Consider the following 22,482-nt stretch of genomic DNA (forward strand, 5'->3'; position numbering starts at 1 on the left):
CGCTCCTTGGACTCAGGGGACTCGAGGAGGACCAAGACGGGGTAAAAATGGCGGAGGGTCAGCCAGGCCTTGAACGGCGGGCAAGCCAAGGCAAGGCCCGCTAGTGGCGTCGCGCGTCTCCACGGCGACGGGTCTCGTGGCCAGGACGTGGGCGGAGCTTCGGGCGGGGCGGGGCATCTCTGTGACGCCGGGGGCTGGGCCTAAATGGCGAAACCCGAGAGGCTCCCGGGGGGGTTTGAACTGGCCAATGGGCGAGCTGCCGACCGGGTGTCGGAAAAGGAGGCGGAAGCGGGGAGGAGCCGCCGCGGGAGCCGGACTGCATCCGCCGCGGCGTCTCCATGGCACGGCCCTGGCCTCCGACTTCAACGACTTCATAAGGAGACGTTTCTGGGCGCAGCCGTGTCGCTCCTGGTGAGACGCCGTCGGCGGGCGGGACCCCGGGCGCTCCGGGACGCTCCGCGGCCACCGCCGGGCCGGGTCCCCACGGGCAGCATGGCCCCCGACGGGGTGGCCAGCCCCCATCGCCCCCCGCCCCCCACCCCCCGCGGCCGCCTCCGGCCCCCTGGCGCGCTCGGTCCGGCTCTCGTCCGAATGTGGCCCCCGCCCCCCCCCCGCCCCCCCAGGCGCGGGCCTTCTTCTCCTCCCGCTAACGGGCGGGCCCGCAGCCTCCCTCCTGACCTGGCCTCCGGCAGGACTCTGCTCCCTCCTCCGCCGCCCTCCGGCAGGGCTTCACCCTTCTCTCTATGGGCAGAAACTGGTCCCCTCCTGCCCGCTGGTGGGTGGACGTCCCCCCTCTCCGCGGACGGAGACAGGCTCCGCGCCCCCTGCCCGCCGGTGGGCGTCGCCCCGGCCGCCTCTCCCTCCCCAAGGGCAGCGCTGTCCCCCGGCGGCCGCCTCCCGGCCTCCCGACCCCGCGGGACTGGGATCACCTATCCAAGGGCCTCACCGGGGGTTTCGCTCCGCTCCCTGCACTACCCGACGTCTGACCCGCTCTAACTCGGATACTACAACCCAGTGGCCCCTGGCTGCTGCGCTCGGGAGGATTTTCCCTCCGCGGTCGGGGGGTACCCACTTGCGGCCGCCTGCACCTTACCCCTGCAGCCGCCGCCCCTCCCGCCTTCAAATACTATTGGTCCTCTCTGGGTTTCTATTCTCTCGGGAACGCCCCTTCTCCTAGGAGACAGTTGCCCTGACCCCGCCCCGAGTATCCCTCCAGCTCCCTCCGCGGGTTTCGGCCCTTTGGGCCCACTTGGGGGCCAAGCGGTGCCCACCCGCCCTCTACGCACGCCAGCCGGCGCCTCAGGTTTTCCCTCCGGTGGCCCACCCACCTTCTCTCCCGGGTGGGGCCTGGGCGTCGTGGTCCTTGTCCCTGAAGTTCCGTTTCCCGTCCCTCCCTGGGGAGGGGAGCTCCCTCTGCGCCCCACAACCACCTACCGGCCGCCCATCCGATGCCCCGCAGGTCGCTCAGCCTCTCCTATCTCCCCCCACTTTGGCAGGACAGTTGCTGTGCGACTTGGACAGTAGAGGAGCGCCTCCCAAGTTTTCATCCAACTGCCACCCCTAAGGCTTCCACCACCCTCCCCTCAGAGAGGACGTTTGATGCCGGGCCCCTGAGATTCTCATTGACAAGCCCCTCTGGGTCCCCCTGAGCAGAGCCCGCTGACCCAATTGCCCACCTTTGCGGCTTTGATGCCTAGCCATGTCTGCCTCATCCTCGGGCGGCTCCCCCAGGTACTGCCATCGTGGGGCGCGCCTCCGCAGAAGGGCAGGGAAAGGTGGTCAGGGGCCCCTAGGCCAGGCTCTCCAGAGGCTTCTCTTTTCAGCTTCCCTGTTCTGTGTATTGAAAGTGTGGACCAAGAGGAAAAAAGTGCTCACTTGCAATCCCAGCTCTGCCTCCTTCTTGCCCTCCCTCTCTCTCCAGGTGCCCCAGTCCCTGGTAGCAAACAGGCCACCATTGTCTTCATGGAGTCCTTTTTGAAAGGAAGTTACATGTAAATAACAATGAAGTAGGCAGGTAACAAGGTGTTGATGTGGTCCAGGTGATTTGATGGCAAGCCCACAGCAGGAGACAGATTTCCCAAACAGTGGCTTTTAAGTGAAGAGGGGGAAAAATAATCTGTCTACTCAGATTTGGTATTCCTCACCTAAACGATGAATAGGGCACAATAAATATTTTCTTCTTAAGGTGTGACACATAGAGCAGGTTCCGTGCTCAAGAGCTTGAGCATTTTCCTGCCACATTTTTAGGTGGTGTTATTCTCCCCTGAGTATTTGTGGGGAGGGCGGAAGTCCTATTTGAAGGCCGTCAGGAGGTAGTGGCATGGATCAAATGAACTTTCCTAGTCCCTTTCCGTCATGGAATTCTTGGACACTCTGCTGCCAAATACTGGAGATGAAACTTTTGCTGCATTTGCAGATCTGGTTATAGGGCTGTTTATGTATGAACATGACAAATTGCACATACTATTAAAAACAAACAAACAAACAAACAGAAACCTCTGCAAAAAAAAGAATCCTGCTTCAGATTTAAAAGGTAGCAAGTAGAATATTTGGGGACATAGGAATTTTGTCATCATCTTTTGCATCAGCTTACTTAAATATGTGACTGTTAATTTTATGAATGAGTCACAGGCACTTTGTTGCTGGGCCTGCTGTCTGTCGCTCCCAGAACATTTCTCCCAGGTCATGTCTGCTCTGGGCACAGTCCTGGGCACTTTCAGCCTTGGCCACACTAGTACCCTGCCTGGTGCTCCCGTGCTCCCTGCTTTTTGTCACCTGACAGGACGACAGCCGGGCTTTTCAGCAAAAGGTCACAATACGTGTGATGCGACGGCAGAGGTTAAAAGGCCAGCCCTGCAAATGCCCATCACCCCGTTTCCATCCCCCTGCCGGGCACACCATGTGTGTTCGGTGGTTGTGTAAAGGGAGCCAAGTGATTCCAGACTGGTTCTCCTGGCCGTGAACTTGTGTGTCGTTTTGGGAGATCCAAGAGCTAGAAGAGCCCTGGTTTTCTGCTTACAATCTGGTTCTTGTGCCTGGGTGCAGGTTTCCATCGTGTGGGAAGAACGGAGTAACAAGTCTCACGCAGAAAAAGGTCCTGAGGACACCTTGTGGCGCACCCAGTGTGACTGTAACGGTAGGTGACGGGCCCACGGAGCCCCCCTGCGGTCTGTGGCCCTACCAGAAACACTTCGGCATGCCTTTTCCAGGAGCTGCCTTTCCCCGCTGCCACCACCGTGGCCCAGGGCTCTGCTAGAGGCTTTCCTGCATATCCTGCTGATTGATTGGGGGTTTGGTTTTAGTTTTTGGGTTTTGGCCTGTGGTAAAACTGCTGGTGTGAGGAGGTTGTCTTAACCTAATCCTTCCAAATTCCAGAAGTCCTGAGAACACATTTTCCAAAAAAAAGAAGAAGAGAATGGGGAAGGGGAGGTTGTGGGGGGGGGGTTGGGGGTGTGTGTGGCTGGGGGTCTGCCCTGCTCAGGTTCTCTTCCGAATCAACCCAACCTTCTCATCTCAGCATTTCCTTCAGCTTTCCATTCCCCTCATCTTTCACCTGCCTGCTGCCTGATTCACTGTGCACTTTTAACCGTGCATGTGTCTTCTGTGCTAATGTGCATATGCCCAGATCAGATCCCGGGGCAGGAGGATTCCCCTGCTTTCCAGTTGCGCTATGCTAAGTCTACCGAGGAGCTCTGCCTTCCAGCAGGCTCGGAAGGAGACTCCGTTCTGAGGACCCTGGGGCCTGGGTTCGTGCTCTTGGGTGGGCCCCTCGGGTCTTGCAGACCCCTCTCTCTCGAGCGGACCCCGATCTCCCAGGTGGTCTGCGGCCGGGATCTCTGCGGGAGTCTGCTGAATGGCACTACTGCCTTGGATCCTGCCTGCATGCCAGTAGTTGGTAGCTGTCCTGCTCGCTTGGTGGCTAGGCTTCCGGTGGCCCCCAGAGGCAGTGAGCTCGGTTTTTCATGCTAGTTTACTCATCCACATATCAACCTTTTTTGTGTTGTCCTCCCCCGCCTGCCAGAAGCGAACCATGAAGGACCGCTCTTCAACCCCCCCCTTACATGTCCACGTGGATGAGAACACTCCTGTCCACGTCCACATAAAAAAACTCCCGAAACCATCAGCAACCAGCAGCCAGGTAGGAGCATGCCAGTCGGGCGAGGCGAAGGCTGTGGAGCAGGGCGACCCCTCCCAGCACAGCCTCCTCAGGCTTCCAACGCCACAAAGGTTTGGGAGACAAATGCACTTGCTTTCAGAGGCCAGCTGCCTGGCTAGGAAGGTAGGCAGCGCTGTCACCCAGAATGGCGGCGGTAGCCTTAGTCAGAAGAGGCTGTCCTGCAGAGTTGGAAGTGGACACCGCCAGAGTGAGGCCACAGCCAGCTGTGTGGGGGAGTGACCCTCGGTTTGTCCCTTTCCACAGAAATCTCATAAGCGCGGAATGAAAGGGGACACCGTGAATGTGCGGCGGAGTGTCCGGGTGAAAACCAAGGTACCTTGGATGCCCCCTGGAAAGTCATCCGCCCGGCATGTGGGATGCAAGTGGGAGGTAGGCTCATTCTTGTTCAGGCTTTTCTTCTCGGACTGGTCAGGTTCTAGCAGGCCTCAAACTCGGTATGATTCAGGGTCTGCCGTCGCTCTTAGAAATGTCCCAGTAGGTCGTGTTTACTGAGTGCCTGGCTAACCCCTGAAAGTACGCGAATGTTCTTGAACCCTTAACACCACTGCCAGGGGGGTAGGTGTTGCCCTCCCCACAGACAGATGAGGAAACCAAGGTTCACAGAGAAATGAAGTCCCAGAGACAGTGGCTGAGCTCAGGGCTGAGGGAGATCTCGTTCTAGAAGGTGCACCCTCAGCCTCTCTGTATGTGCAGAGCCACATGTCTTTCCCCACGTAACCGTGATAGCAGCTGAAGCGTGACCAAAAAAATATACACCGGGTGCATGTTTAAGAAAGCACCCCCTCTTTCGAGGTAGTCCCCACAAGAGATCATACGTGTATTCCACGGATGTCATCAAAACCACTTTTGAGGGGCGCCTGGTGGCTCAGTGGGTTAAGCTTCTGCCTTCGGCTTAGGTCATGATCTCAGGGTCCTGGGATCGAGCCCCACATCAGGCTCTCTGCTCAGTAGGGAGCCTGCTTCTCCCTTTCCCTGTCTGCCTCTCTGCCTACTTGTGATCTCTGTGTGTCAAATAAATAAATAAAATCTTTAAAAAAAAAACCCCACAAAAACACTTTTGGAACAATCTCCTGGGGAATAATTGCCTTCCATATCAGTCATCAAGGTGCCAAGAGAATTACTGTCCCCTGCTTTTTTTTTAGCCACACCTCAACATGTTTTGCTTGTGCATCCGTCCGTGCTGCAATTCTGGCAGCATATGTTTCTTGAGACTTGGGCCAGCCGCGGTGGGGCCCTGGTGTGACAGCGGGGACTCCCATGCACACCCCTCCTTAGGCTTACGTTCTAGTCAATTGCAGTGGAAAACCTCAGGGATGAGGCAAGACCTTTTGGCTGCATTTTAGACAAAGATCTCACTATCGGGGCCAGTGAAAAGGACCTGAGGCTGCTTTGAGATGATGATGGTGCCTGGCCCATTTTGAAACATTCAGTCTTTTGCCGATAGTTGATTACCTTTAAAATTAGAAATAAAAAATAAAAGTAATTACGCTGAAGTCCTACTTCATGGGTGTGACTCCCTGATTTACCAGTTTTCCCTAAGAGACAACGGGAGTAAGGGGTATTCTAGGGTTAAAATGAAGTGTTCTGACCAGTATGTATGTACGTGTATATCTATGTGTGTGTGTATATACACACACACATATATCTATATATGCATATACTTATATAAGATTGGAATTAAAATGCTGTCTTCCATTTTTTGCTGCATGTACCTCACTAATGATCAGTGAGATATAAACGACCAACTATATTTTAAAGACACAAGCTCTCATTTTTGCTGAATGCATATAGTTAAAAAGCTCACCAGTAATCTCATGTTGACAAGTGTATGAGAAAGCAGCAAACCTTTTTAGACCATTTTGAGAGGTTGTGAAGACCATTTAATAGTTGTGGAGCATTTATCGAAACATTGATGCTATAGTTTCAGTTTTGAAAAATTTTTTCCCATGGGGCACCTGGGTGGCTCAGTGGGTTAAGGTCTCTGCCTTTGGCTCAGGTCATGGTCTCAGGGTCCTGGGATCGAGCCCCGCATCGGGTTCTCTCTGCTCAGCGGGGAGCCTGCTTCCCCCTCTCTCTCTGCCTGCCTCTCTACTTGTGATCTCTCTCTGTCAAATAAATAAATAAAATCTTTAAAAAAAAGAAAAAAAAATTTTTTCCAGATATTTAAATTTTTAAGCCATCTCTACACCCCATTTGGGGCTTGAGCACATAACCCCGAGATCAAGATTTGCATGTTCCACCAACTGAACTAGACAGGCATCCCAGGGATGCTATAGTTTTATATCTAGGAATTGATTCTGTAATTTTATACTTAGAAATTTATCCTTAAGAAGTCACAAAAGAGTACAGGGTTGGGGTATTAAGATGTTTTTAAGAGAGAAAAATCCAAGCTACCTGAATGTCTATCAGGAGGGTATTGGTTAAATTATGAACACCCATGCATTATGTATCTGTACAATCCAAAGATGGGGGTAGATATTTATAAATGATAATGAAGTGTGAAGCCACAGAGCATGTAGAGTTTGGCCCTGTTTGTGCAAAAAAGAGCATGTGTGGGGCACCTGGGTGGCTTAGTCCACAGAGCACACAGCTCTTAATCTTGGAGTTGTGAGTTTGAGCCCCACATTGGGCATGGAGCCTATTTGAAAGAAAGAAAGAAAGAAAGAAAGAAAGAAAAGAAAGAACATCTGTATCCATGTGTATATGCATGTGTTTGTATATGTATAACATTTTCTGGAAAGATATACAGCAAGTTGTAAGCAGTGATTACCTCTAGGGTGGGAGGGCTTTATTTTTTTATGGTCTGCTTGAATGTCATTATAATAAGCATACTCTATTTTATAATTAAAAATGCTCTTTTAGGAGCACCTGGCTGACTCAGTCAGTGGAGCATGTGACTCTCGATCTTGGTATCTTGAGTTCAAACCCCACGTTAGGGGTGGAGATTACATAAAAAAAATACATTTTTTTTTTTTAAATACTTCTTAAAAAACTGAAAAGACTTGGTAGTTTTGAAGTATACATGGAAGATCTGCCACTACGGAAATTGACATCCCTGTTGACCAGGGTTGCTAGGAGCTATGGTCCCTCCTGGAATGCTCAGTGTCTGCTTTCAGTCCTCTGGCCGCAGAATCCTAGGAATGGAGGAGCCCGGAGAGGTGACTTGTCTCTCAGATAGTAGCTGTATTTCATGCTGCCCTCTTGAGCCAGTGCCTTTCCCCTTCCCAGTGGTGCTCTTTGTTTCTGGGAAGACCTAGCCTGACCCTTTCCATTGTGGACAAGGGAGAAAGAGACCCTATGAGGAAGAAATATGGGGTGAGCTGGCCATGGACCTTGGAAGCTTCTATGTACATGTGGGGATTCTTAATTGATTTTTTTTAAAGATTTTATTTATTTATTTAACAGACAGAGATCACAAGTAGGCAGAGAGGCAGGCAGAGAGAGAGGGGGAAGCAGGCTCCCTACTGAGCAGAGAGCCTGATGTGGGGCTCGATCCCAGGACCCTGAGATGATGACCTGAGCTGAAGGCAGAGGCTTAGCCCACTGAGCCACCCAGGCACCCCTCTTGTTTGATTTTTTAGAACCCCTTCTGGTATAGATTGATCGCCTTTGGGAGAAAGGATGTCTGGGTTTTTTCCTCTACCCTGTTAGTGAAAGTCATTTATTTTTTGTTACGGGAAGTTGAAAATACAGATAAACAGACCATCACCTGTAATCTTCCTACTCTGATGTGGCTATTAAGTTTTAAAAGCTTTGTGTGAAACGTGTAGGAAAAAGTACACACGTCAGAAGTGTATTGGTTGATAAATTTTTATGAACTGAATATACTGTATAATTGCTTCCCCACTTAAGAAACCACATCACCATCAGCATCCCCAGAAGCTCCCCTCTGGTCCTAAAGCTGTCATTACCACCCCCAGGGGAACCACCCTCCTGAAACTGCTAACATTTTGGTATATTTACTGTCACACTTTTTCCTATGCATAGTTTTGTGTTTTAAAATACCATTGCAATCATACTATATAATGTTCTCTTGTTCACTTTTAAATATGGCAGAATTTTTGTCTTAAAAAAGCAATGCATGGTCACTGTTGAAAAACTAGAAAATCCAAACCAACACAAGGAAGAAAGTAAAAAACACCTGTCATCACACCATTCTGAAAAGACCTCTGGAACTTCTCGGTGGAAGCCTACCTGATCTCTTCTTATGAAGAGACTGCTTGTTTTGATTTTCGTAACAATAGGACCATACTTATCATTGTATTCTTTTTTTATTTTATTTTTCATCATATTCTTTTTTAACGTATTTTTGATATATTTACATTGCACATTATTTTTTTTTTAACTTTTTTTTTTAAGATTTTATTTGACAGAGAGACACAGAGAGGGAACAAAAGCAGGGGAAGTGGGAGAGGGAGAAGCAGGCTTCCTGCTGAGCAGGGAGCCTGATGTGGGCCTCCGTCCCAAGACCCTGGGATCATGACCTGAGCCGAAGGCAGATGCTTAACGACAGAGCCACCCAGGTACCCTGCGCATTATTTTTTAAGGTAGTACTCCATTGTGTGTATATTTGTACTGTGATGTATTTAATACTATCTGGTCCTACATTCGTCTCTATCCTTGCCTTGATTTTATTTTACTGTATTTTTTTCTTACCTTGATTTTAAATATTGATTCACATCCATAAATATTTTTGCTAAGTCCCTTGAAGCAGAATTGCTGGGACAAAGGGCACATGCAGTTTTAACTTTATACCCTGTAAGTCCTACTTGTTCGGCACGAGAGTTACTCTCTGACTGAATATTCCTTTTATTCCTCTTCCCCTGGAAACTGGCCCAGGAGGGTGGCCCCATCAGCTTAAGAGGAGCACAGAACTGTACAAAAAAATGAGAAATAACAGTTACTTAATGCAACAGAATAAACTTATAGACTGAGAGGGTCAAGTTCAAAATACCAAAAACCCATGGAAACCCTGGCTCCCAGATTATAATATCTTTCTCTCTGGAGTCTTACAAGCAAAGGATTATGTAGCTTTACGTAAACTTTTCACAGGGGCACATGCATTTGATTTAAAAAATACGTTTTTATGCTGATGCCTTTAAATGTTTTTCAGATGTCATACCTTTTGACCTCTATTCAGTATGCATTTCTAATACTATTTTTCTCTGCAACCAAAGTAATACTGATTAGTCCTAAAAACTTTATTTCTTATTATCATTTATCAAATTTATCACAGACTGTCATATATCAAATTTGCCCATTTGTCCCTAAAATACCTTTCATAGCAGATTTGGGTTACTCGCAACTCTCCACTGTCACGCATTCACATTCACTTAAAAGACTCGTGACTGGGGTGCCTGGGTGGCTCAGTGGGTTAAAGCCTCTGCCTTTGGCTCAGGTCATGATCCCAGGGTCTTGGGATCGAGCCCCACATCGGGCTCTCTGCTCTGTGGGGAGCCTGCTTCCTCCTCTCTCTTTGCCTGTTTCTCTGACTACTTGTGATCTCTGTCTGTCAAATAAATAAAATCTTTAAAAAAAAAAAAAAAAAAAGGATGTCAAAGTTCTAAAAAAAAAAAGACTTGTGACTAATTTCCCTTTTCCCCTAGGTATATGAAAACATCTATTGCCCCAAACTTTGGCCAGCTTGGGGTGTTATTAATATTTTTGCCCATACTGTTCTACCCTTTGTCTTAAACTTGACATTGTAACACGGGTTTATTTCTTGGTGGAGAATCTTCAGAAACCTCGTGTGAACATGGGTAGGTAACGTTCCATCGAGAGGGCCTGGTGCACTGTCTGTCTCAGGGTCCCTGTGGCCGGGCCCTCAGCGGTTTAGCTCTTCCCGCCTCCAGTGGACAAGCAGGTACACTGGAACCTGTGCTCGCGGCCTTGCCTTATGAGTTCACCTGTCTCTCCCTCCTCTGTATCAGAATCCACCTCATTGTCTGGAGATCACGCCACCATCTTCAGAAAAGCTGGTCTCGGTGATGCGGTTGAGTGACCTCTCTACGGAAGATGACGACTCGGGTCACTGTAAAATGAACCGTTATGATAAGAAGATTGACAGTCTAATGAACGCGGTTGGTTGTCTCAAGTCTGAGGTGAGGGGGGTGGGGGCCGGAATAGCTCACGCCCTGAGGATGTGACAGACCGCCCAGGTCGGTTCCTGGTGGACGGCTTCCTTCAGGCTGTCCACCTGCAGGCCTCCCGCCCTTCTCGGCGGGCTGCCCGGGGCTTCACATACCTCTGAGAAGGTAGCCTGGGCAACCTGGGCCCCCTCTCCATTGAGCACTTAGCCCAGAGCCTGGCTCTGACCCTACCCAGTGCCTCTGTATAGATGCCTCTGGTTTGACTTGTCATAGCTATAGATGAAGCCCGTGGTGGTATCATCCCCATTTTGGAGGCGACATGACTGGGACACTGGGACCTGTGTTTCTCATTCTACACAACAGTTTAGAAAGACAGCAGAGCCCCAAGGAGGCCAAGGAAGTTTGGCCTCAGTTGGTGGGCTGTGTCTTTGGGCAGGATCAAGGCAAGGGACCCACGTCTTGACAGCTGGTGTGGCCTGTGTCTCCAGTTCCCCGCCCTGCATTCCGGGCTCACGGGCCCACCTGGAGAACCCGGGGCCGGCTGCCTGGCAACAGCCCTTTCTCCAAAGCCCACAGAGCGTGGGCCTTTTTGTGACATCTTCCCTGTGGTGTGCCAGCTGAACCACGGTTTGTATCCTGGCTCGGTCCCCAGCCAGCACATCCGCCACTCGGGCTCTCTGTACTTGGTTTTTCTCAGTGACAGAGAGATGAACAGTGTTCACCGAGATCAACTGAGATTGCGCCCCACAGGACCTAAGTGCCCGTGTGTCTGTCAATCGGAGGTGCCCTTAACTGGTCCAAAGCCACGGGCCTAGCAATGTGGCGGCAGAGGAGCCTCCCCTCAGAGGCCCCTGCCTGCGTGCTCCCGCACAGGTCAAGATGCAGAAGGGTGAGCGCCAGATGGCCAAGAGGTTCCTGGAGGAGCGAAAGGAGGAGCTGGAGGAGGTGGCCCATGAGCTGGCCGAGACTGAGCACGAGAACACGGTGCTGAGGCACAACATCGAGCGCATCAAGGGAGGAGAAGGACTTCACCATGTAAGGCGGCCCTGCCCCGGAGTACGTTCCGCCCACCCGGCCACCCCAGGCGCCGGCCCCGGGTCACAGTGTCGCCCAGGCTTCACAAGCTAGTGATTCAGTGGTTCAAGCTGTGAGGACAAGGACCCCATAGGGTGCCGTGGGGGCAGGGCAGACTTTCTGGAACCAGCGACATTTAAAGAGAGCCCTGCAGGAGGGTCAGGAGATAGGCAGTAGGTGTTGGGTAAGAAAGCATGTGGGGTCTCGAGTGAAAAGCCCCAAGGGGGGAATTGGCGACTGGGAAACGGAAAGCAGGCCACGGTGAAGAGAGGGGCAGTCAGAGGGCAAGGGGTGCCGTGGAGGTTGGCAGGGGCCGTTCTCAGCAGTGGCTCTAGGGAGTTTGCATCGAGGAGCCACGGAAGGGTTTCCAAAGCCGGGAGTGTCGGGGGGACAGCCGTGGCTCCCGGCTGAGGAGCGGATGGGACTGCTCTGAAGCAGATCTGAAGGTGGGGGTTACGAGGCTGTGGTGGTGGCTGGGGACAGGGGTGATGCTAGTGGCTGAGAGGCGAGCAGGGCCACGGATGGCATCATGTCAGCTGAGGTGAAGGCCCTGCTCTGGTGCCCAGGTGGCCTTCCAGGAGCCCCCCACCCCCACCCCGCCACTGTTCCCTGACCGGGAGATGAGCCTCGCAGGGCATTGTGAGGCGAGCCTCAGAGCTCTGGGCAGGCAGGGGCCTAGGAGGGCTCACAGAGCACTGATTCTTTCTGGCCCCAGGCTTCAGAAGAAACACCTCCAGCAGGAGAAGGAGTGCCTCATGTCCAAGCTGGTAGAAGCTGAAATGGACGGGGCTGCTGCTGCCAAGCAAGTCATGGCCTTGAAGGACACTATCGGGAAGCTGAAGACGGTGGGTGGCGGGCAGGGGACTGAGCCCAGAGGCGGGCAAGTTGCAAGCTGGGGAGGGGTCTTTACGCAGTCATCAGGCTGACTTTATGACATCTGCAGGCCAGGGGAGGACACACTTGACTCCTCAGCCCCCACCCCCACTCTCACTTCCGGGGCCTGATCCTTGAGGATGACCTCTGGTGGCCAGGGTCTTTGAGGAGACCTCGTCATGGGTCTCCTGGGATCACAGTGAGTCAAGGCATAAGTCTGATTCCTGCAAGTGTCAGCCACAGTTTGATTCCTGCAAGTATCGGCCACCAGGTGTCTTCCTCCTCCACTTCCTCCAGGAAGCCTGCCCTGACTGCACGTGCCCACCCTCAGCCCCCAGCCCTTCTCCCCACTTGTTGCTCTCAGCCGACTCAGCTCCTGCCCCCATCCTTCCGGGTCCATCTCCTCTGGGAAGCCTGCCCGTGAACCACGACCACCCCACCTGCGGTCCTGGACACAACTTGGGGCTTTCTCCCTGGACTTCGAGGCACCCACACCTCTTAAGAGGGGCCTTCCTCCACGCCCTCCTCCCTTCTCCCTCTGTACCTTGTAAGGTCTTCCTGCTGTCTTCCAGGAGAAACAAATGACCTGCACGGACATCAACACCCTTACGAGGCAGAAGGAACTTCTCCTGCAGAAGCTGAGCACATTTGAAGAGACCAACCGCACCCTCCGAGACCTGCTGAGGGAACAGCACTGCAAAGAGGTGAGCTCCTGGCCTTGACAGCCCCCGTGCCCCAGAGGCACGGCAGGCCCGTCTGCTCTGAGCCTCAGTTCCTCCCCTGTGACTTCAAGAAGGTACTCTCCGTGCCTCCCCTGAGAGGGCTGTGGGAAGACATGACGGGTCTTCCCTTGAAGTGGGGGGCACCTGGCAGAGGGCACTGCCTTAGCTGTCGAAGCTGGAGCTGGGGGCGGGCGCCAGAAGGGCTGGTGGCAGGGAGGGGCTCAGTCCTTGCTTCAACAGAGGATGGCGCGGGGGTGACAGACGGTAGCACTTTGTTTTCTTAAAAGATGTGGGTTCCTGATGATACTCTGTATTAGCGAATGATTCTGGAAAGACCCATGGTATAAACAGCAGTCTCCCTGTTGGGTTCAAACCAAAGAGAGACAGTAGTGTGGTGTTCTTGTGGTTTTTGTTTGTTTGTTTTTTAGCATTGCCAACTTCTTGTTTGGATTAAAAAAATTAGTATATAATATATATTTTTAAAATTTTTTTATTTATTTGACACAGAGAGAGATCACAAGTAGGCAGAGAGGTAGGCAGAGAGAGAGAGAGAGGGGAAGCAGGCTCCCTGCTGAGCAGAGAGCCTGACGTGGGGCTCCATCCCAGGACCCTGGGATCATGACCTGAACCTAAGGCAGAGGCTTTAACACACTGGGCCACCCAGGTGCTCCTAGTATTTAATATTTTTATTTAATCCCTTCTCGGCTTTTTGGCTGAGCTCAAGTGTAGTATCAGTTTATGTATCTGTTCTTATCAGTTTAATATTTTTATTATTTTTTTTTAAGTTTTTTTTTTAATTTAAGAGAGCGTGGCTGGGGGAGGGTGGGTGGTGGGGTGGTGGCGGACAATGAGAGAGAGAAACAGATTCCCTGCTGAGCAGGGAGCCTGAAGCGGGCCCAATCCCGTGACCCTGAGGTCATGACCTGAGTTGAAGGCAGACACTCAGCTGACTGAGCCACCCAGGCACCCCTATTTAATTTTTTTTAAGTGGGCATCACACCCAACCTGGAGGTCAAACTCCCTGTGATCAAGGGTCGCTCACTCCACTGATGGAGCTAGTCAGGCAACCTCCCGAAATTAGTGTTGAAATAAGTAATACGGGGCACTAGGGTGGCTCAGTCGGTTAAGCATCTGCCTACAGCTCCGGTCATGATCCCAGCCTGCTGGGATCGATGCCCACATCGGGCTCCAAGCTCAATAGGGAGCTTGATTCTCCCTCATCCTGCCTCTCTCCCTGCTTATGCTCTCTCTCTCTGTCAAATAATTTTTTTTCTTTTTTTTTAAATTTTTTAAATTTTCATTTTTTAAAATTTATTTATTTATTTGACTGACAGAGATCGGAAGTAGAGAGAGGGAGAAGCAGGCTCCCTGCTGAGCAGAGAGCCCAACGAGGGGTTCGATCCCAGGACCCTGAGATCATGACCTGAGCTGAAGGCAGAGGCTTTAACCCACTGAGCCATCCAGGTGCCCCTCTTTTTTTTTTTTTTTTAAGATTTTATTTATTTGACAGAGAGAGACCCAGTGAGAGAGGGAATACACAGGCAGGGGGAGTGGGAGAGGGAGAAGCAGGCTTCCCACTGAGCAGGGAGCTGGATGCGGGGCTTGATTCCAGGACTCGGATCATGACCTGAGCCAAAGCCAGCTGCTTAAGGACTGAGCCACCCAGGTGCCCCAATAAATAAATTCTTAAAAAAAAAAAAAGGTAATACAAAGTGGTCTGCTCACCGGCCAGCTTTCCAAACAAAATCTTATCCATGTAGTTATTTAAATCCCTCCTGTGTCTCCTTTGGTGATAAGCTTATCAGAGGGATCCTTTATCTTCAGTCTGACCATCTTTATCATTTATATGTACGTCCCTAAGTGACATACAATATTGTTTAACGTGTTTTCAAACTTTACATAAATACTATTGTTCCATGGGCCGTCTTCTGAGTTTTCTTTTTTTCACTCCATATATATTTTTTAAAGACTTATTTATTTATTTGAGAGAGAGAGCAGGGGGAGGGGCAGAGAGAGAGAATCTCAAGCAGACTCCCCGCTGAGCAGAGCGCTGGGCAGAGCTTGATCTCAGGACGCTGAGATCATCATCTGAGCCAAAACCAGGAGTCGGACACTTAACTGACAGGTATACCCAGGCGCCCCCCTCAATATTTTTGAGATCCATCCACTTTTATCCCTGAGGCCTAAGGTAGTTAATTTTCACTGCTATGTTCCATTTTATGACTACCACAATTTATCCTTTCTTTTGTTGATGGAGACATTATTTTCAGTTTGCTATTACAAGCAATGTTATTTTGGGCATTCGCGTACACTATCCTGGTATATCCAAGAGTTTCTAGAATATATTCCTGTCCATTTTATTAGTTATAGCTAAATTATGCTCTTAAAATCGTTAATACCTGTTTAATGTCTGGCTCAGTGTTCTTGGATGGGCAAGTTTTAACCTCCCTGGGCCTCAGCTTTCCCACCTGTAAAATGGGAAGGCTGTCATCTTCCGCATGGCGTCACGTGAGGACAAGGTTGAGGGAGGAGCATACTATACTGCTCAGCGCCCAGCACGTGCTTGGTAAATGGTAGGTGGTCAGTGCTGCTGCACTGGTCCTGGGACTGTGGCCCCCAGAAAGCCTCTTCCTACGTAGTTTTTTCTCTTTTGACCCCTTTGCTTCTCTCGTCCTGGAATTCCAGAATCTCCCTTTAGAGATGAAGGGTCAGCCAATTTGGACTCCCACCCATAGCAGGTGCTCCATGTTCAGTCCAGGCTCCTATCTCGTCCTCCCCATGTGCCACTTGGGACAGGACCTCCCCCGACATTTTGGTGCTTGCTAAGGACGCTTAGTGGAGTCCATTGGCTTAGGCCCAGTTCTGCCACTTCCAGCTGTGTGATCTCGCACAGCTCCCCTCACTTCTACCAGCCTCGATCTCCTCTTCTGTAAAATGGGCATGGTGGTAGTACATGGCTCCTTAGAATGGGGGACTTGGTGAGACTGTTAGTTTGTGTGGTGTCCCCCTGGATGCTCAGAAGACACGGCATAAAGGACAGTGAGAGCAGCTTCCGGCCTAAGCTTTCGTCCTGTGTTTGCCTCCCTGTTGCTGGAGAAACCACAATGCTGGCTTCTCTCCGCTCCCAGTCCTGTTCTGGCTTGTGCAGGGACATTGAGCTGAGAGGAAAAGGGAGAGCAAGCCCCTCTCTAGGGAAGAATACAGAAGGTTCACAGGCACAGCCTGTTGGGAAGATGGGCAAGGGGGAGCAGCATTTGGGGAAGAGAGAACTCAATGGCTGATAAACATATGAGTGATTAGAAAAAATGCAAACTAGGGGCCCCTGGGTGGCTCAGTGGGGTTAAGCCTCTGCCTTTGGCTTAGGTCATGATCTCAGGGTCCTGGCATCGAGTCCCACATCAGGCTCTCTGTTAAGCAGGGAGCCTGTTTCCTCCTCTCCCCCTGCCTGCCTTTCTGCCTACTTGTGATCTCTCTCTCTGTGTCAAATAAATAAATAAAATCTTTTAGAGAAAGAAAAGAAAAATGCAAGCTAGAACAGCAGGAGTCTTGCTGGCAAAGACTGGCCTGCCGCCCAGGGCCCCCTGTCCTGCCTGTGGCCATGCAAATCCGTGCAGGCATTTTGTAGGTCATTTCAGCTCACAAGCCTGGCCCGGGCATTCCTCCTCTTTGTGGAACCCCAGAAACATGTACGCGCCCAGCCCAGCCCAGTCCAGTCCATTACTACACTGTTTGCAGTTGTGCAACCCGCTGGTGAACATCACCCGGAGGCTATGCATGGGAGAGGTTTAAAAATGCAGTGGCAGGACGCCTGGGTGGCTCAGTTTGTTAAGCTGCTGCCTTCCGCTCAGGTCAGGATTCTGGAGTCTCAGGATCAAGTCCTGCATCATGCTCCCTGCACGATGCTCAGCAGGGAGTCTGCTTCTCCCTCTGAGCCTCTCCCCTCTCATGCTCTCTCTCTCACTCAAGTAAATAAATAAAATCTTAAAAAAAAAATGCATGGGGTGCCTGGGTGGCTCAGTGGGTTAAGCCTCTGCCTTCTGCTCAGGTCATGATCTCGGGGTCCTGGGATGGAGTCCTGCATCCGGCTTTCTGCTCGGTGGAGACCCTGCTTCCTCCTCTTTCTCTCTCTCTGCCTGCCTCTCTGCCTACTTGTGATCTCTCTTTGTCAAATAAATAAATAAAATATTTTTTTTAAAATGCAGGGGCATGCTAGAGAGAAGGCAGGTTAGTGGCAGCTGGGGGAGGGGGACAAAGAGATTGCTCTACAGGTTATAGGCTTTCCTTTGGGATGATGGAAATGTTCTGGAACTAGTGAGTAGTCGATGGTTGCCCAACATTGTGAATGTACCCTGTGCCACTGAATCTTACACTTAAAAATGGTTCAAATGGCAAGGTTTACGTTTCGTTTTGTTTTAAGATTTTATTTATTTGGGAGAGAGAAAGAACTTGCAAGCACAAGTGTGGGGGCGGGGAAGGAGAGAGCGAGAGGCAGACTCCCCGCTGAGCAGGGCACCTGATGGAAGGCTCAATCCCATGACCCTGGGATCATGACCTTAGCTTCATGAAGGCAGACGCTTAGCTAACTGAGCCACCCAGGCACCCCCAGCAAGGTTTATGTTATGAATCTTTAACCACAAATTATAATGCAATATGCAAAAAAACACTGAGTCGTGCATTTTATTTTTTAATTTTTATTATTTATTTATTTATTTTTAAAAGGTTTTTTATTTATTTATTTGTCAGAGAGAGAGAGAGAGAGAGAGTGAGCACAGGCAGACAGAGTGGCAGAGGGAGAAGCAGGGCTCCCTGCAGAGCAAGGAGCCCGATGCGGGACTCGATCCCAGGACGCTGGGATCATGACCTGAGCCGAAGGCAGCCGCTCAACCAACTGAGCCAGGCAGGCGTCCTATTTTTATTTTTTTAAAGATTTTATTTATTTATTTGACAGAGATCACAAGTAGGCAGAGAGGCAGGCAGAGAGAGAGAAGGGGAAGCAGGCTCCCTGCTGAGCAGAGAGCCTGATGCGGGGCTCGATCCCAGGACCCTGAGATCATGACCTGAGCCAAAGGCAGAGGCTTAACCCACTGAGCCACCCAGGTGCCCATTTTTTTATTTTTCAATTTATTTTTCAAGGATTTTATTTATTTGATAGAGAGTGCATGCACGAACAGGGGCAGTGGGAGATGGAGAAGCAGGCTCCCACCAAGCAGGGAGCCCGACACGAGGCTTGATCCCAGAATCCTGGGATCATCATCCGAGCCAGAGGCAGGCACCTAACCAAGCAAGCCACCCAGGTGCGCCAAGTTAGCATTTTAAATGGGTGACTTGTATGTATCTGAATTTTCATCTCAATGAAGTTGTTTGGGTTTTTGGTTTTTTTTAAGGTTTTTATTTGTTAGAGAGAGAGAGAGAACAAGCAGGGGGAGCAGCAGGCAGAGGGAGAAGCAGGCTCCCTGCCGAGCAAGGAGCCTGATGTGTGGGACTCGATCCCAGGACCCTAGGACCCTAGATTCATGACCTGAGCTAAAGGCAGATACTTATGTATCTGTATGTGTGGGGATTCTTGTTTGATTTTTTTAAAAAAGATTTTATTTATTTATTTAAGAGACAGAGATCACAAGTAGGCAGAGAGGCAGGCAGAAAGAGAGGGGGAAGCAGGCTCCCTGCTGAGCAGAGAGCCTGATGGGGGGCTCAATCCCAGGACCCTGAGATCATGACCTGAGCCGAAGGCAGAGGCTTTAACCCACTGAGCCACCCAGGCGCCCCTTTATTTTGTTTTTAAGATTTTTTTAAATTTTGGGATACCTGGGTGGCTCAGTCAGTTAAGCATCTGCCTTTGGCTAGGTCATGATCCCCAGACCCTGGGACTGAGTCCCACATTGGGCTCCATGCTCAGCCAGGGAGCCTGCTTCTCCCTCTGCTGCTCTCTTCCTGCTTGTGTTCTCTATCCCTCCTTCTCTCTCTGACAAATAAATGAACTCTTAAAAAAAAATTAAAAAATTTTTAATCTTAAGAGTCATTCACTCTACCCACTGAACTAGCCAGTTGCCTCTCAATAAAGCGGTTTTTTAAAAATCAAGTTGTCAGAGCACCTGGGTGGCTCAGGTTGGTTGAACATCTATCTTTAGTCCAGGTCCCAATCCCAGGAACCACCCCCATGTCAGGCTCCCCGCTCAATGGACAGTCAGCTTCTCCCTCTGCCCTTTACCCCGCTTATGCTCTCTCTCACACAAATAAATAAATAAAATCTTTATAAAAATTTTTTAAAAATCAAGTAGTACCTCAAAAATAAGTTTAAAAATACAATATGTTATCATTTTGGTAAAATCACCCATAGATCCTTTCCTCCCACCCCCAAAAGATACCATTTCTCTAGGTGTAGCTATATGTAAATGCACGGAGAAAGGATGGGCAGGACATTCATCAAATGAGTAACAGTGGAGTGGGGTTTGGAGGTGGACAAGGGGACTTTAGCCTTACTGGTTCACTGAATATTACGAGATTGCAATTTATTTATGACCCCTATATTTTAGAAAAGGTAAAGAATCCAGACATCTGGCTTCATTGCTTAACCTCTTGGCTTTCCCTGTGTCTTCCCTTGAAGGATTCGGAAAAGCTGATGGAGCAACAAGGAGCATTACTCAAACGGCTGGCGGAGGCGGACTCAGAGGAAAAGCGGGTAACACAGCGCCCCCTGCAGGCTCTAGTGGCTTATAGGCGACAGTACGCAGAGGGGCTGGCCAGGAGCAGCTGTGCTGGAGCCTCGCTCTGACATTTCTTTGGGTCTTAGTTTCATGATCTGTAAGACGGGCTGGTGTCCCCTATCCTGCCTGCTCCACTGGGTTTGTCTAGCTGATCCCTTGGGAGCTTGAACCAGCATGCTGAGCACAACATGAGGGACGCTGCCGCTGCTGCTGCATTGATCAACCATCAGCATCTCTGTTCCTTGAACTGCTTTCTTTGTGTTATGGATTAAAAGCCATCAAAAGGTTCAGACTCTTTGACTCAACAATTCCGATTCTAGGAATCTCTCCCAAGGCAGCACACTCCAAAGTCTGGTCCATGGAACCCTAAGTTCCTCACCATGTTAATGGGTGCCAGAAACAAACGTAGGGAGTGATGGGAGACCAGATAAATTGGGAAACAGGCTGACCTGTACAAAAAAAGTTCACTGGATTAACTCCCAAAACCTTTTGGAGCAATTGAGGTATTCATGGCCAAGCGAGTCTCCAAGAGAAAAGGAGGATGGAGGCCATGTTTCCCATGTGTGGCCCTCGGCCCTTAGGGTCCCTCCCAGTGGGAGGTTTGGCAGTGAGGGAGATAATGCCCAAATCTGTATTCCCAGCGTGAGCGGCTGGGAATCAAATTATGATAAGCTAGCAAATTGAAACTTTAAGCTGCTGTTTCAAAAGAAGTAGAAGATTTAATCACATTATGGTAAGTATAGGATTGTAGGTTATGGAACAAAATATGCATGAGACTTTTTAATATATTTTAACAGTGGTTCTCTTTGGCTGGTGTATTATGAGGATTCTTTAGCATTTTTGTTTTGTTTTTCATTGTTTCCACCAGCTAACGTTATTCTATTTATTTATTTATTTATTTATTTATAAATATTTTATTTATTTATTTGACAGAGATCACAAGTAGGCAGAGAGGCAGGCAGAGAGAGAGGGGGAAGCAGGCTCCCCGCCAAGCAGAGAGCTCGATGTGGGGCTTGATCCCAGGACCTCTGCCTTCGGCTCAGGCTTTAACCCACTGAGCCACCCAGGCGCCCCTATTTATATATTTTTAACATTTATTCATCTGAGATAGCGAGAGCGCATGCGTGAGCTGGGGGAGGGTGCGGAGGGAGAGAATCTTGAAGCAGGCTCGCCACTGAGCGCAGAGCCTGCTGTGGGGCTCAGTTTCACAACCCTGAGGTCATGACTTGAGCTGAAAGCAAGAGTCAGACTGCTTAACTGACTGAGTCGCCTAGGTGCCCCTATTTATTTTTTAATTATTATTAATATTATTATTTAAGTAGGCTCCACGGTGTGGAGCCCAACATGGGGCTTGAACTCATGACCCTGAAATTAAGACCTGAGCTGAAGTCAAGAGTTGGACACTTAACCGACTGAGCCACCCACACACCCTTCACATTACTTTAAATTGCAAGATCAGTAACATGTCTGTTGTCTTAAATATTTAATACAGATAGTGGGTGCTTCCTGCCAAGATCTCTGTGACATGAGCTGGTATATTTAGGACCTTGGGCCCTAGGGGCTGGGCACTCACAGGAGTGGCTGTCCCCCCACTGGGCCCGGCTTGCTTGCCCTTCTGCGGAGCTCAGAGCCCTGTGTTCTCTCTAGCGCCTGCTGTTACTCCTGCAAGACAAAGACAAGGAGGTAGAAGAGCTACTCCAGGAAATACAATGCGAGAAGGTACCACCCCTTACGGTTGCTGCTCCTTACGGGCCAGTAGAGCTTGGTGTGCAGAGTGTGCACTGGAGCCAGAGACGTGGGTTCAAATGCTGGCTCTGTCGCTTTCTCCATCTCTCCAAAGGCTCAAGCAAAGACTGCGTCGGAGCTTTCGAAATCCATGGAGTCCATGCGTGGGCATCTGCAGGCCCAGCTCCGGTGCAAGGAGGCAGAGAACAGTCGCCTGTGCATGCAGATCAAGGTACCTGCCCGCCCCGCAGCGGGGGAAGGAGGGCCTGGGGCGTGGCAGTCCCAGGGCGGTGGGCCACACTCAGGAAAGCTTTGCCCTGACACTTTATGGGGCATTGGCTGCCAGTGCACTCGGTCTGTGGAGAGACTCTGGGACAGTGGCAAGGGCAGTGGGCCCTGGAGGCCCCTGGGTGCCCTTCCCTGCAGTGACCGGGTTGGATGCCTTGACCCAGAGCCGACCACTTAATCCCTTAGGCCCTCTGGTCTCATAACTCCCCCTGGGGAGGGAACGGTCTTAAATGCTGCTCACCTTCGTGAGCCAGGGACCCTCTGAAGTCACGGCTCTGCTGAGAGGGACTTCTGACCACAGAGCTGGGAGTTGAAGGAAGAATTCCAGAATGGAGTTCTGTCCTAACATTCAGCCCTGATGGGTTCAGCGATCTGGAGAGATGCCACGGGCGCTGGGATATGAACCCCGTCCCAGGCCTGCCTTTTGAGAGCACGAAGCCCCACACAGTTGGTGACCCATATTTCTCTCTCCCTCTTCCTCACCACTTCTTTTCCCTGGTCCCCCTTCCCCCCTCTCCCCTTCACTCTTGTCTCTCTCCACCCCCCCACCCGCTTCTGGCCCTGCACTCCCAGAACCTGGAGCGCAGTGGGAACCAGCACAAGGCAGAAGTGGAGGCCATCATGGAGCAGCTGAAGGAATTAAAGCAAAAGGGAGACCGAGACAAAGAAACCTTAAAGAAGGCCATCCGAGCCCAGAAGGAGCGAGCTGAGAAGAGCGAGGAGTATGCGGAGCAGCTGCACGTGCAACTTGCCGACAAGGTGGGGGAGGCCTTCCCTGAGGGCGGCCGGGGCTGGAGGCCGGGGGTGCCGGCTCGGCTGTGATCAGAGGG

At 50.7% G+C, this 22,482-nt stretch overlaps 1 protein-coding gene across 1 annotated transcript in view; it reads left to right on the top strand.

The window, feature by feature from the left end:
* Positions 1 to 216: 216 nt before the first annotated feature.
* The window catches only part of ODF2 (outer dense fiber of sperm tails 2), a 34,539-nt gene continuing 12,273 nt past the window's right edge, over positions 217 to 22,482 (top strand). Inside the window, 13 exon segments of the mRNA XM_047701302.1 lie at positions 217 to 411; positions 3,046 to 3,136; positions 4,022 to 4,138; positions 4,421 to 4,489; positions 10,108 to 10,278; positions 11,140 to 11,280; positions 11,282 to 11,301; positions 12,056 to 12,185; positions 12,786 to 12,917; positions 19,540 to 19,614; positions 21,287 to 21,358; positions 21,480 to 21,596; positions 22,226 to 22,411. Of these exon segments, the coding sequence (XP_047557258.1) occupies positions 248 to 411; positions 3,046 to 3,136; positions 4,022 to 4,138; positions 4,421 to 4,489; positions 10,108 to 10,278; positions 11,140 to 11,280; positions 11,282 to 11,301; positions 12,056 to 12,185; positions 12,786 to 12,917; positions 19,540 to 19,614; positions 21,287 to 21,358; positions 21,480 to 21,596; positions 22,226 to 22,411 (1,485 nt within the window). The 5' untranslated portion in view covers positions 217 to 247.

Source organism: Lutra lutra, chromosome 13 (genome assembly GCF_902655055.1).
Source record: "Lutra lutra chromosome 13, mLutLut1.2, whole genome shotgun sequence".
In the NCBI taxonomy this organism is placed as follows: domain Eukaryota; kingdom Metazoa; phylum Chordata; class Mammalia; order Carnivora; family Mustelidae; genus Lutra; species Lutra lutra.